Source organism: Notothenia coriiceps, unplaced genomic scaffold (genome assembly GCF_000735185.1).
Source record: "Notothenia coriiceps isolate Sejong01 unplaced genomic scaffold, NC01 NC01_scaffold00025860, whole genome shotgun sequence".
NCBI lineage: Eukaryota > Metazoa > Chordata > Actinopteri > Perciformes > Nototheniidae > Notothenia > Notothenia coriiceps.
Window position 1 is genome coordinate 4,488 of NW_011358561.1, and position 14,510 is coordinate 18,997.

The 14,510-nt window shown below is 37.2% G+C and overlaps 3 protein-coding genes and 1 long non-coding RNA gene across 5 annotated transcripts; 2 read left to right on the forward strand and 2 right to left on the reverse strand.

Annotated features, from left to right (window-relative positions):
- Positions 1 to 254: 254 nt before the first annotated feature.
- vkorc1l1 (vitamin K epoxide reductase complex, subunit 1-like 1) lies at positions 255 to 7,743 on the reverse strand. 2 transcript variants are annotated; one of them, XM_010783817.1, is made up of 4 exons: positions 6,949 to 7,743; positions 3,327 to 3,436; positions 475 to 748; positions 255 to 277 (listed from the first exon to the last, which is right to left on the reverse strand). In XM_010783817.1, the coding sequence occupies exons 1-3, from the start codon at positions 7,137 to 7,139 to the stop codon at positions 522 to 524; spliced, it is 528 nt and encodes a 175-aa protein (XP_010782119.1). In that variant the 5' UTR covers positions 7,140 to 7,743; the 3' UTR covers positions 255 to 277; positions 475 to 521. The 2 variants fall into 2 exon arrangements, with proteins under 2 accessions (XP_010782119.1, XP_010782118.1); XM_010783816.1 differs by having other exon boundaries at positions 257 to 748.
- An 88-nt stretch (positions 7,744 to 7,831) lies between these two features.
- Positions 7,832 to 9,125, forward strand: LOC104956340 (uncharacterized). Its single transcript, XR_799538.1, has 2 exons — positions 7,832 to 8,204; positions 8,827 to 9,125. It is a non-coding gene; the product is annotated as an uncharacterized lncRNA (long non-coding RNA).
- Positions 9,126 to 9,738: 613 nt separating this feature from the next.
- znhit3 (zinc finger, HIT-type containing 3) lies at positions 9,739 to 12,194 on the forward strand. The gene is made up of 5 exons (XM_010783818.1): positions 9,739 to 9,901; positions 10,889 to 10,920; positions 11,044 to 11,100; positions 11,708 to 11,782; positions 11,938 to 12,194. The coding sequence occupies exons 1-5, from the start codon at positions 9,834 to 9,836 to the stop codon at positions 12,114 to 12,116; spliced, it is 411 nt and encodes a 136-aa protein (XP_010782120.1). The 5' UTR covers positions 9,739 to 9,833; the 3' UTR covers positions 12,117 to 12,194.
- Positions 12,195 to 12,352: 158 nt separating this feature from the next.
- On the reverse strand, positions 12,353 to 14,276 carry LOC104956343 (unconventional myosin-XIX-like). Its single transcript, XM_010783820.1, has 2 exons — positions 13,929 to 14,276; positions 12,353 to 13,839 (listed from the first exon to the last, which is right to left on the reverse strand). The coding sequence occupies exons 1-2, from the start codon at positions 14,274 to 14,276 to the stop codon at positions 13,726 to 13,728; spliced, it is 462 nt and encodes a 153-aa protein (XP_010782122.1). The 3' UTR covers positions 12,353 to 13,725.
- Between the last annotated feature and the right edge of the window lie 234 nt (positions 14,277 to 14,510).

Genomic DNA, 14,510 nt, shown 5'->3' on the forward strand with positions numbered 1-14,510 from the left:
ACCGTTTCAAGTAAACCCCTTTAATGTCACGCTTTCCTCCATCCCGTGGTCCTTTTTGTTCAAGAGAGAGCTGTCCTCCATCGATCTGTTTTGTGGCCTCCTGCTTCTGCTTGCTCGGGTTGACATTATCTCTCACACTCGCACAAACACACACACACACACACACACACACACACACACACACACACACTGCACACACACACACACACACACACACACACACACACACACACACACACACACACACACACACACATGCACACACACAGCCAGCCCCCTTAATATGTTAAACAAGGAAGAAAAAAAAAGAAAAAAACACCTTTCACTTACAAATCCTCCGTGTTTGCAACAGGCCCAACATTTAAGTTAAATTTCTTCAATTTTTTTTTTAACACACAGCAGAATAAACATCGTTTGGAAGCAAGGTCTCCTGGTGGCAAGTCAAATGTTCAGAGGTCACGTTTCTTTTTTTACTTTTTCTTTGTTTGTTTGTCGTACTTGTCTTGCCGTTCTCCACAGATTTAGTCCTCCTTGGCCTGCAGCTGCTGCTTCCAGGCTTCGTTCAAGTAAACCAGTCGCTTGTAGTTGAGAGTAAAGAGAATGAAGTTCAGCGCATATGTAGTGATGCAGATGATGCAGAAGTCCTTCAGGACAAAGTAGAGGATGTAGCCCAGGTAGAGCGAACCCACCACCGACAAGATGGATGTCGTCATGAGAATAAGGGCGGCCATTGCACTCACAGTCATTCCTATGGCAAGAAACACAAACTAAAGCTTAGACAAAATAACTGAAACAAAAAGGGAAAAAATACATAACCTTAGAACACACAAGTAACCTGATGACTGAGCTTACAGCCTCGGAAAGTTTTCTATTTCTGTACCCAGCCACCGCGTGATGACATTCAGCTTAAACACAGGTCATATTATTCTGTTGCCACATAAGGCCAAGCTTGTGATGTTTCATTAGTAACAATTTGGCTGGTCCATACCTAAGCTGACATAGTAGGTTCCTGGTTGGGATGGAACGATAGGAGTTTTTCCTTCATTGCTTTAAAAAAACACTTCAAATTAGTTAATAATGGTGAATTTTTATAAACGGGATAACCATCAATACCCAAACAGAGTGACTTAAAAAAGATTTTTAGCTCACTATACAAGTAGTTTTTTGTTTGTTTTTTTTTAAAGCAGGAACTGGCACAATGTTGCTACTTAATAACTACATTACTTATGATTTGATGCTCACTAATATAAAATAATAATAGAAATCATTTTATTTTTATGTACAAAAGGTAACAAAGAGATTCCAGTTTTGTTTTTTTGCAATTTGAAAAGTTTTAAGCAGATGATAATTAGGATAATATCATATAATATATATAATTGAAATGTATTTTTTTATTGGAATTATTTTGGCTGGATATTTTTAACAGGAAATTATAATATCAACTCTAGTTCCTGTTTTTTCTTACTGGCAGAATATCTAGTTTGTCTGTAGTTGGAGTGTATGAACATGCGTGAGTCACACAGGTCGACAGCTTTAAACTGTGAGCGCTGTAATGACTCATTGTGAAATCACTGAGGCGTTACTAAATTAGAGGCATTATCAGTGCTTTACACATTGTTTACTGATTATTAGTGATATAATCTGATGAAATGAGACCCAATGGTGTTAAATTACTAAGAACATTTACTCAATGACTGTACTTAAGTATAATGTTGAGGTACTTAAAAGATTATGTATGGCTTAATTGAGTATTCAGTTATATGATGCATTATATCTTCTCTACAGTCTAGAGTAAATTCTGTATATTCTGCTTCACTACAGTTACTTTGCAGATTAAAATAATCAAAACAATTATAATTTACAAAAATAAATGATGGTGAACTATCTCATAGTAAATTAGCCAGCAGTGTATATATGTGTAAATGCTGTAACAATAAATATAATCCATACATTTATGCATCAATAACTATAATCCAATATATATGATTATAAAACGTTCTACACGGGGGAATTACTACTTTAACTTAAGTTAAATATCTGAGTACCCTTTCCACTACAGCGGGTCATACAAGTGCTAACATCCATCACAAGCAGACATTTATAAAGCTGTCGTAGTACAGAGTACTTTGAGCATGGAAAATAAGTACTTTCTGAGTTTATCTCTATCTTCTCTTCTTCTAGGGCTGGACAATATAATATATAATAATATAATAAAGACACATTTGGGGGGGGGAAACTAGCTAATTAAGTACCAGAGAAAATAGACAATATTTTTTTTTAATATATATATAAATGTTCAGTTTCTCAATTGATTTGCCAGAAATTGTTTCATAATGTGATACGAAAAAAAAAATAGCATGAGGGGATTTTGTCCATATTGCCAACCCCTCTTCTCTACATAACATGTATTTACAGTGAAAGGAAAATGTATTGGAAAAGCCACAGCTATTGCATTATTCTATGTCTTTATACATTGAGTGTACAGTAACTGTTAATGTTGTCCCATGCTGTACAATGGCATTAATCAAAGGTTAAACCTTGAATATGCAGATTCTGGAGTTGTTTCTATTGACAAATATTGGGTGTTCCATGGCCGTAAGAATAATAAGACTTCTGATCTTGTCTTTAATATGGAAATCTTGACCCTGTGTAACAGTTTGGCTTAACTGGGCAGCCATTGTGTGAGTGCTAACTGCTGCAGCTAAAAGGCCCTCTTGTTCTGAGCCGGCGCCAGGTGGCCAGGCGGATCTGCAGGCCACCATTCAGAAGAAAACTAAATGCTGATATGGATGATGTGATCGCTTATGAGCATCAGAAACTCCAACACAATGGACAGATAAAGGATATCCCCATGTGCCCCACTGATCAAACATTGAGAAACAAAGTCATGTAGCTCCTCAAGTTTGTTTTCTAGTATGCTTCCGACTTAAATCTCACTCAAATGTATGTGTTATTAATCTCTTTTTTTGTTCCTTAAATTTGTGCTTTTGTGTGATATTACTTTTTTTTTTATATGAGAGAATATACCGGTTTTTCCTCTAAATGTACCACTTTAAATCATAGATTTGATTATTTTCAAGAGTTTTCTTTTTGGATAAACCCCCCTCTCCCCCTCTAAACTAATAATGGCCCTAATCCACCATTGCCGTTATCTCTGCAGTCTTAGTCTTTAACTACATATTTGTATTCATACATGGCTACTAAAAATGATGTCAGTGCCATGCGAGACATTTTTGGCAAATGCAGCGATAAAAGAGGGAAGCAAATTGTTGAGTCACCTACATTTTCAATACCAAAAAAGGGCTCTAAATAAAATGACATCTTACCTAGTAGAAGCTGAAAGGCATAAAAAGCGATCCCGTAGACACTGTTGGGCTGGTTCAGTGCACTGTCATTTCCAAAGATTGAACCCAGGAGTCCAAATCCTCGACCCCACCTGAACCAGAAGAACATCAGCAGAGAAGGCAGTTACAACTTTTCTCGGGATGACAAAAAGCAACCAACTTTACTGTACTGTATATGTAAATAAATTAAAATGTAAATTGGCTGGGTGAAGTTTGCTTTTTAGAAACATTTAGTTCTTATGTAAGGCAAATACAAATGTACATAAAAGTATTCAGGGAAAATCAGCTGTAAAAAACATTTATTTTCATGATCGATTAATCTGCTCTGTTCTTTTTGGATCCATATTTATTTATAAATATTAGTTATCAATCAATCAACCAATTAATTAATCAACACTGGTATTTCACCATCCCTATGTTGGTGTAAATACTGTCATAAAAAGGTTAAAGAAATGTCCAACCTAGTTTATTTGAGCCCACAGTGATGTCTTTACATGTCTTATTATGTCAGTCCAAATTTTAATCAGATATAAGAAAATAAAAACAGGAAACTTCATATTTGTGAGTTTTAAAACAGTCAATAATATGTCAACGTATCATTTCAGCTCTACTACAAAACAGTCTGAAGCAGTTTCCCAGTCACCCATTTGTACATTATGTACCCAAACTCAAAGACCTCAGTGCCTTTTTTTGGTTCAGTAGTCAGTTGGTCTATTACAGTGTATTTTAACTTATCCTGTGTATTTTAAAATGTGTTTTCTATAGATACTTCATAGATATTAAAATATCTACTTATGGTTTATGTTTGTTATTTTCTATGTGCAATGTATTGTAAATATGTGGCTGCAACAAAACAATTTCCCAATGTGGGATCAATAAAGTACTTCAAATCTAATCTGGACCTGCCACAGCTGAAGGGGAGGAAAATACCTAAATTCAGACGCTGCTTGATTACCAAAATCAAGGCTTGGTTGTTTCACCAGAGGATGTGGTGCACGTGATGGCTGTCAGTCCATAGAGGCAGCCACTTTAATGAGTTTCTCTGATTTCAACAAGTAATGTTTTAAAAGGGTGACATTCAAATACTACCATCAGATCAGGTCTAAATGTTGTCCTGCATAACAACATTTCTATTTGCAACAGCAACAAAGAGAAGGTGGATTTCATCCAAAGAAAATACAACATTCTTATCCAAAGAGAAGATGGGTATGTGCGGTCATAATGCATAGGAAACAGTCTTTCATCTGTGTAGTGCTACAAACTTTTTGAGAGTGCATTTGATTTTGTGCAAAATTCTTAAAACAACTCCTACTGCGGTCAGGCAAAGTATTAACTGGAATCTTGCTTACTTAGCGTTTTCTGCCATATGACTTTAAGAAAGATACGTCAAATTAATCAATAAGTCAGTTCCAGCATAGAAGATCAGTGGATAATTTGTGAAAGCATGAACAAACAATGACCTATTTAAATACAACACACATGAATGTCTTTTCATTTTCATTTTTGTCTTACTATTTAATGTTTTAGTGAAAATTAGAATTCACTCAGAATGAAAGGTTTTTATTTCTCATTTTTAGGATGTGCTGCAGGAGCATGGAGATAAGAGACTGGATCAATAACTCAGACCTTTGTTTTATTCATTTTTATTCACCAGAACGACACATGCCCATGTTATTGTGTTTGTTTTTAAATAATTGTATGCATCTTTTGGTGTGCATTAGCAATTTCATTTGATGTATTACATTGTAGAAGCCTATTACCTTTGTATATAATGAATTACGGTTTGCTACAATGCAGATAGTCATGCATCCCATTATATTCACTACAGAATTGACAATACACAAATTGAAGGATCTGGCATTTCTGGTTTTATTTGCAAAGAAATTTAATTATTTCAAGCTAATTCTTAAATGTGTTATTTTTTTGTAAATGTAATATTTAAATCTAAGATGTTATACAATATGTTTCTCTTAAATGTATCACTATAGGCATTGTTTTGTTTCTTTTCTGGAGAGTTTCTTTTTTGTGGACTATTTTAGTTTTTTAATAAAATGGGATGAATCCCTTAGCATCACTGTGCAAACATTGAAGGACCTGGCAGGATTGAAGGATAGAACCTTCCCTTTCTGATTACATCTGACCAATACAATGTATTGATTAATGTATTGATTGATTCTGGTCAGCGTTTCAAAGCTTTGTCTTTAAGAGGCATGCACAAAACAGGCCATTCTACATACATAACAAATACACATTATCTCCATCTCCAGGAATATGGTATTAACTTTCCAACCCTTAATGGCATTACACTGCTGGATATTAAGCTTTATTCGCCTTTAGAACGAAGCTTCTTCAAGGAAGATTTGTTTTCTTCATTCAGTCATTTCTTTAATATTTGTTAACATTCAGTCAGAGCTGATGGTTGACATTTTATTTTAGGTGACAAAATCTAGTACTCAGAGAGTGAATTGAGTCACTTATCTTTATCCTACAAGTATGTAATGGGTCTAAAACACATTCCAGCCAGTCTTTGAGTTCAAGGCCTGCAAAGACTTTCAAAATTGTTTAAATAGGTGGGGTTCTCTTGAGTCATTTACAGTTGCCCACAATCAAGCTAGAATGGTAACTTCAGATAATTGTTTGAATGAAACAACTGTGATCTTAACTTTAAAGGGAGGTTATTCTACATGCTTGCAAGCTCATCTTTGTGACTAACGAATCTGATTTATTTTCAACGCACACATAGCTTAAATAGAACTCCTGCAGCCGCTTTACTAATGTAGCTATGAACATGTAGCTATCTGTAAAACGGTGTGCTGATTATAGCAGCACCGGAACAAGGTATCCACCTTTGCAGTCCTCCACACTGACCTCTGGAGCATTTATATGCACTGTCCCTTTAGTTAGCCGGTCTATAGGGTTTAACCCCTCGGACTAAATGATAGCTGCCCCGGTGACATTAGCATGGCAGCTAATGACAGCAGCGTGACAGCTAACGCGAGAGCTAGCTAGTATGTCTAAAAGTTGCCCCATATGAACAACGTTAAACTAGCTCACCAGCAAACATCATAGCAGAGTTCTGCGGAATGAATGGACTCATTCAGCAGCAACATCCATGCACCAATAACGTTAGTCTGAGCAAGCTGTGGTCAACTTTTGTGCTAAAGTTGCGTTTACAGATGTGCTACCCATTCATACACAGACAGCATCCAGAAGGACCGGTTAAAATAAGCCATCAGCAACTTGCCCATTGATTCAGTTTTACAATGCTGACGACTCACTGTTGATAGCTAACTGGCTAAAGTGTAAGGTTAACAAATGTGTTGCGTTAGCTGACGTTAGCAAAGTTAGCTTCATTGAGCTAGAAAGCGAATGATATGCTTATTGAATAATAAGCACAAAGTTAACTTATTCCAGAAAGGTTATTTAACTAACAGCCAGCCCGCAGCACACCGGCACTAATAGTTTTCAGTTAGCATTAGCAGCACGTTAGCGGGCAGCCGGCAGATGCTAGCTGGGAGCCTCTGACAGTTTGAACCGCCAGCCCTTCCCAGGCTGCCACAATAGCAGCAGCTTCATTGAGCGCTCTTTGCTGAATTCAAATTACCTTGAGCTGAACACTTTCGAACAGCTGATGGAGATGCTGACGTCGCACATCGCCTTATAACTCGGATCCCGAGCCTTTTCTGTCTCGACGTGAAAGGCATATATAGACAGCAGTATGCCCAATAGGCAAACGAGAAGCCTAGCTATTCTTTCCCACCGAGGGGTGGACACTCTCAGGACGGGCGCCGCCATCACTCTCTGGCCTAGCTGGAGACACGCAGAGAGTTCGCCCGAGACAGGACTGCGACGTGGAAAAGCGTAAGGACGTGCCACACCGTGAGGGGCGGGCCGTGCGCTGGAACAAAACAGAACATAAACACTGAGCAAGGCTTTCTATGCGGAGACATTATTAGAGGCATCTTATATGCAAGCACAAAGTAGGCTCATACACATAGACTGTATACAATGGGAAAATACGCACATGTATTGATCGATTACAAATAAAATAAACCAAAAACGCTCAGTGTTGAGTCCTTTATGTAACAGTAACAGTTATGTGTGATTTTTATTAAGGTGTGTGCAATAACTTTTAGAAATGGATACTTGCGACAAAATTCGAGTAAGAATAGACTCACTATGTGCAATGTAAGTTATTACCAATTACTTTTACCATAACCTAAACAAATGTCAGTTAATAAAGTGCTAAAAGTATTGCACGTTGGATACATTATTATAACAGCAATAGGATGTTATTTGGTTTGCCAAACATGCACACAGCACCCTTGTTGAAATACTCAGGACACAGAAATAACAAAATAATCAATACTATATGTTACAGTAATATGTGAGGAAATACATGCATACTAGTGAAATAACAATGAACAAACTAACAATACATATCAATATTTCCCGACAAAAACACTACACTGTGCTTATTACAGCATAGTGTAGTTCCTTAGTCACAGCCACGATCACGTGACCCTCTGTATATAAACACTGGCTGGCTACAGCTGTTTACTCGCTGTTGAACTCGTCTGGTAAAATCTGCTGCATCCCATCTCCAAATGGCGACAGACATGGAAAGATTTGTTTTTTTCGAGGAAACATTTTACGACCAGTATGACTATTACAATCTGCTCGAGTTCTCGTGCCATGCGTGTGGCAAAGGGAGAACCAAGAGAGAAATCGAGCTGAACACAAACCGCCATTGCCCCGCTGGACACGAGAGGAAGATTGCAGAAAAATTTCATAACACCGAGCTGAAACGCAAGAGAACCAAGAGCTCCTCTTCTTGATGGATTTCTTCGACGTTTATAGGTAACAATGTGCCTTTGTAGTCTGAAAAAGTGTTTATTCTTGATGAAAAACACTTATTTATTCAGCAATTTCCTTGTCATGAAGAAAAATGACCTTATACCAAGATGTTTACATAACAAACAAGATCCTGCAGATTACTGCCATGAATGTGAGCTGAACAACCTGCCTTTGTGTCAGGGCCGTTCTATGCTTCGGAATTCAAGTTTGCTTTGTTCCACCTATTAGGTCAATCCGATAGGTCCAAAAACAGATTAGGTCAATCCGATAGGTAGAGCCAAAAACAGATAAAAAAAATTCCCTTTCTGTATGTTTGTGAATGTGCAAAGGCTAGATAACTGCTATGGTGTTTTTGAAACCTTAAAATTGGAAAATGGGTCAATAAAAATCAGGCCAGGATGGTAAAAAATAGACTTTCTACACCACAAATAAACAATTACGGTTTTTTTCCATCATATGTGAGCATTTATTTCAAGATGAAAATGTAAACACGGCTTTTGGGTTACAGTATTGGATATTATTTATATGACATGTTATGGGCCAAATTATAAATTGACAAAATAATCTGCAGATGAAAAGACAAATGTTGTTGCAGGATATTATTTGTGATGACCTTTTCTTCCAGATCCGGACACGAAGTTGGATTCCTGATGTTGACGATGGCCATGGTTCTCTGCCTTCCCTGTTCCTGACCCAGTGAATGGAGCGCTGTGACTTCGGTAACATGCCCAGTAATCAGTCACACGAGACAGCTCTCCATACTCTGTAGCAAGAACCTGCTTGTCTCTCGCTGGTGCAAAAATAGTTTGTGTTGAGCAATATAGGTCAGTGGTGTGTGCTTGATAAATATATGTGTAGTCATGTCTGTGGGTGCAGGAGATATGATACAGTATTTGGACTCAATAAAAATGGGTGATGATTCAACCAGCTTGGATTGTGTCTTTTCTTTTGCTCATAACTGAATCCAAATAGACATTATTTGTATTTTGATTAAAACTATTTTAGTCATGTTAAGTAACGTGGATTACATGCTTGCGTCTGTGTTTTCTATAGTTTCTCTACAATCAGAATGTTTCATATATAATTTCTCCCTCCTGTCCATGTCCAGTGTTTTTTTCAGGGGGAATGAGGCCTTGCTATGTTTACATGTTGTTTCCCAGATGAGTGTTATGCACATCCAGATACTGAGGTCATTAGGTCAAGGGACAGGTCTTTTTTTTAAATAATTAAGCCTGCAGCCTAGAAAGAGATGTATTTTTGCATTCAAAATGTTATGATAGTTATTAATAATATGAAATATTTGGGGTGTCTCTCAGTTTAATTTGAGAAATGTATGAAAACTATTTTGGCCCTATCCAACAAGCCTGGGAAATAAATGTTTTACAAATGAAGATTAAGAATGGACAAATCAATTGTTAAATATAATAAATTACGAATTAAAAGGGATGATGAGCATTAATAAATATCAGTGTTTGGGTTTAATCTATGTTGACTCTTGGCTGAAACCCCACGCGAAGTCACATGCTTTTATTTTGAAGGAATATCTCCCAACCGGAACTTATTTAACTTCCTGGTCAACACACATACGATCTTCTAGCATTTTGACACATTTCTTCGTATTTGTTCGCCAGGATGCAGATATGCAGTGTGTGCAGCGAACATACGCCGAAATACAGATGTCCAGCCTGCAAAATAAGATAGTAAGTAACGTTAACTTTAAATAACCATCTGTTAGCTAGCTAGCCTTCAATTAGCTTGTTTGGTTAAAGTGAGAAGACAGTTATAGGGGAACCAGTAGCCAATATTTTATATTGTTAAGGCACATCACTGAGTATGTAGGTCGGACCTAAATTAAAAAAGTATATACAAATAGCAGCCGTATCCATCAAGTGCTATTGTTGACATTTAAGCTAAATTAGGAGTTACCGTGCTGAAACATAATGGCCTTTAAGCATGGCTCGTATTCACTTTAAAACGTGGTAACACCTGTTAACAAAATAAGAAAATGCATAAAGAAAAACATGGGCAAATGTAGAGAATATGCCAGTGATGCAAAGTATTGTCCCTTAAAGTTACAAGTGAAAACAAGTTACAAGTTACAAGTCGACATCAGCAACACATGGGAGGGACGGCAACCCGCGTAAGTCAAAAACAGTTCGCGTTTTGAAGTCACTGGCTGCTTTTCCGCTGTTTTGAAGGATACATTCATTAACTCTGATTTTATTATACATTATTAGATTAGGAAACTTAACTCTTGTAAACATATGGAATCCCTTTTTTACAATGATAATGTAGACTCCAATAACATGCCTCAGCATTAAGTTTGCTTTAATTCTATTAAATAATAATAATAATTTCTATAAATATAAAAGTATACAATATAAAAAATAGTCCTAATTTTAAAGATAGTTATACAATTCAAAAAACGACATTGATATATATTAATGCAATTATGAATCACTTAAAATATTATTTTATTCATTTCATACTTTTGCAATGTTTCAAACTTTTAAGACATTCAGATTGAGTGCTGCAGATTCAGGAAAAAATAAACACAATGGAACACATTTATATACTGTAAAACTGTGCGTACAGAATGTACTTGTGTTACCTTGATTCAGTTTTGCACATAGGTAAATATTATGATCATACTTGTGTTTTTAATTCTTCTTTTCTTTCTGTTTCAGTTGTTCACTTGGCTGCTACAAGAACCATAAAGGTAAAGGAGCTGGATTTCAGTATGTTGGTGAAGTGCTGTTCAGACGAGCTGTGTTCATTCTCATAGGACGTATTCAAATGCTCATCGTTCACTGATCAACCTTCTAACTTTATGTGTCTGCAGACTCTTGCCTTCCTGTCGTTTCTGAAGTTACTGAAGCTAAGGATTCTTTCTACACAGGTATGGCCTTATCATTCCTGTGAAAGTGTGTCCATATCTGCCCAAAATAGCACAAATCAAATATATCATAAAGAGGTGGGGGTGGGCAATTTAGTAAAACTCTAAATTCTGTTATTACAATGCTTATCGTCTCATGCAGTGTTAAATAGTTTCTTATTTCATCTTTATTTATGATAAAAACATGTGTACAAATTCCAGAATTAGGTAAAATGACAAACTACATCCATAGTCCTTATCTGATAATAAACACATAAGTGTGGTAATCTATTGTCACCAGGCTGTGCATCCCACTGTCTCAGTCTTTTTTTAAGTTGTCAAATTATGCTTTACTCTCCCAGCACAAATCAAATATAAAATAATAGGTGGTGGTGGGCCATTTAGACAAAGAGTGCTTGTGGTCTCAAGCCATTTTAAATTGTTCAACTTATTTAATCAATAGAACTGGGAACAGTTACTGTATTTAAACAAATAAAGAAAACCTGAGCATTTCACTCTCTTTGTGTTAGTAGTCAAACGTTTTTCTCATTTGGAGATGAAGTCACAGCAAAGAAAGGCTGTGAAATTTAAATACGCATTTAACTTCACAATTGCTTCCCTGTCTTTGCAGAGACGACTGAGGAGGAACTTCTGCATGAAGAGGACATCATCGACAAAGTGCCTCTAGAGAAGCTCCAGCTGTTAGGTACTAATCCAACAGAACCTCTCGTCTTCTCTGCATTGATCAGCGGTGTCCCATGTCAAACGTTTCTCCATCTAACACTTGCATTTACTCACGGCCACATACATTGCATATCCAAAAAAGCCTTGGGTAAATTATGTTTTCTTATGTCTCTACAGGTCAGTCCAACGAGATGAGAGATCTTCTTTGCAACCCCCACCTGAGACAGCTGCTGCGCTCCATCGACAGCGCAGACGTTAAAGACGAGGCGATGAAGGCGGCCATGCAGGAGCCTCTGTTTGTCGAGTTTTCTGATCAGTGTATGAAGCTAACAGCCAAAGGACGCGATGATTCATAAAATCACCCCTGCTTTAGTTTGTCTCTCAGATCATCTTTCATTATATTTTTCTATAAAGTCTTGGAATAAGCATGTGAATCAACTCTTATTTTCTTTTTTTTTTTAATGAATAGTGTTTAAATAAATGCTAAAATATTTTAAAACAATTTCCATTCCTGAGTCTACAAAAAAGGCTTCATGATGTAGTTTGTGGTTGAATTGCTGATCACAAGTAAGCACACATTCAGATGAAAGGAAAATGCATAAAGTTTATTTCAATAAGTCATTTAAATATTAATATTTCAAGTTTTACACATTGATCCCTTGGTACCACTGACAAGCAGTATACATATATATTTTTTTATTCAAAAACACATTTAAGTAAATCAACAGCTGGAAGCCGGTTAAAATACATTATTTAGTAATCAAATTAAGATGAAATGTATAACAAGAGACATGTCCTTTTAGCCAAAAGCTTAAAGGATATTAAACATCAATGTCAGTTACATGAACACAATTGTCACGTTATTATAAAATATATTTTGAAAAAGACTATAGCAAAACTTGATGGCACTTATGTTTATTCTCCGACACAAAACATTGGAGTACAAAGACTTTGGTATTGTTCTGCAGGACCTTCTGCAGCAAATCCACACAGTGTTTTGGCCAGACATTTGACAGATGTGCGAATAAGAAAGACCCTTGTCAAACAAAAAGCAGCATTTTGAATAAACCTGGGTTTATTCTTTCCCTGTATCACATAAGTGACGTGTGTGCTTGGTCATTAATTGTGTGTCTATAGCTGCATATTAGCAGATGTGTAGTTTTAATGTGCAAGATGTGCTTTACGTGTGCAATACTTTACTTTTTTAAAGCATCATTTACTTTCAAAATAAATGCTGGTTCTAATAACCGGATAATCTGCGCATCCGACCTATGTGTTTATACAACCAAAATAAATCTATAAAAATCACACAAACAATCACCCTTAAATAAATAAGCACATTTATGATTTGATTGTAGATTATAAGAAAGGCACTTGTCAAAGGCCAAATAGTTCGATCAGCAGTCAGATGTTCTGAAGAGGCATCAAGGAGACAAAAACCTGAAGTCTGGTTTTTTGAAAGGTTTTAAGTTTGTGCTATGTATTTACAGTTTTCCAGACAAGGACTACGAATAATAAAAATATATTTTGTCTTGTCCTGCAGTGACATTATAATAATCACTACTCTGTTCAATCATGGTTTTCTATTGGTCTGATTTCAAATGTGGCTGTTCAGTGTTCTGATTGTACTACAGACCTTAATAAGGCCCAGCACACTACATTATCTTACCTGACCTCCTGGTAGTTCAAAAATATTACTACTCCCCGGGGCATGTGTTGCAGGTATTGGCAGCTGTGTATAACACAGTGAGAGATCAACTTTGGCATCATTTAAAAAAAGATGAAGCTGAAAATGGTCCCTTTGAACACATTTTAACAAAATGCCAGAATAAAATGTCAGGTTTGTTCCCTCTGTGTCACATTATGGAAGAGCAGATGCTTCACTGCAAAAGCACCTCTGTGCCAGATTATCCTTAATCTGTGTGCAAGTAATCAGACATTAGTGTTCAGCGAAAGGAGGAGCTCTTACAAAGTTTTCTCGAGCAGGATGGCGTTGAACCCGCTCATGTCACTCTTCATGTCGGGCTTCCTGTCAGCGTAGAGGAGTGGAGACCGCCGGTAGTGCAGCTTTACAGATCCCTGGGTAGGAAAGAAGAATTCAATCGTAAGTATCCTCCAATAAATAAAAAACTTGAGATTTGGAAGAATTGGCGTGGGTGTGCCCTCACCTTGGGTTGGGCCCGTATGGAGGCGAGCTCCTGCGAGTACTGGTTGGGCTCCAACTTGTACTCCCCTCTCCTGGAGGGCAGGTTGAGGGAGGCCATGACAGACACCATCTTCTGGAAGCCCGTGGCTGTAAGAGACATGGTGATGGAAGGGGCCGAGGCCAGAGCCAGGCCCAGGGGCCAGCCTCGCACTGAGACGGGCTCTTGGATGAAGGAGAGCTGCACGGAGCCCCGCTCCCTGATGATGGCGTTCAATTGTGGCACGTCCGCCTCCAGTAGGTCCTTTGCATCGTCCAGTTCTGTCTCAGCCAAGGCTTTTAATAGTGCCTGCCACAAAAAACAAATATACATATTGTCCATAAATACACGTTTGTTTACTTATTGGTGACAATTTACATCAATAATCATTGTGAATGTAATCTAATAGGCTTTTTGAGGTTCCAGTTTAGATTTAGCAATGCGCTTCTATAACAGCCGCAGACTTCGGAAGCCTTGAGAGGAAAAAAGTCAGATCTACATTTTCATGATGTAACAGAATTTTCACACATGTTAGATGTGACGTGTGGTTGCCACCAGTGCCGCTGC

Bases quoted from the DNA above. Each gene is read 5' to 3' on its own strand.
- vkorc1l1 (XM_010783817.1), bottom strand. From the start codon at position 7,139: ATGGCGGCGCCCGTCCTGAGAGTGTCCACCCCTCGGTGGGAAAGAATA. The intron at 3,437-6,948 runs GTAATTTGAATT...CTTCTGGTTCAG, and splicing joins TCGAAAGTGTTCAGCTCAAG to GTGGGGTCGAGGATTTGGAC. The intron at 749-3,326 runs GTAAGATGTCAT...TTCTTGCCATAG, and splicing joins TGCCTTTCAGCTTCTACTAG to GAATGACTGTGAGTGCAATG.
- LOC104956343 (XM_010783820.1), bottom strand. From the start codon at position 14,276: ATGTATATTTGTTTTTTGTGGCAGGCACTATTAAAAGCCTTGGCTGAG. The intron at 13,840-13,928 runs GTGAGGGCACAC...TTTCCTACCCAG, and splicing joins CCATACGGGCCCAACCCAAG to GGATCTGTAAAGCTGCACTA.
- znhit3 (XM_010783818.1), top strand. From the start codon at position 9,834: ATGCAGATATGCAGTGTGTGCAGCGAACATACGCCGAAATACAGATGT. The intron at 10,921-11,043 runs GTAAAGGAGCTG...ATGTGTCTGCAG, and splicing joins CTGCTACAAGAACCATAAAG to ACTCTTGCCTTCCTGTCGTT. The intron at 11,101-11,707 runs GTATGGCCTTAT...CTGTCTTTGCAG, and splicing joins TAAGGATTCTTTCTACACAG to AGACGACTGAGGAGGAACTT.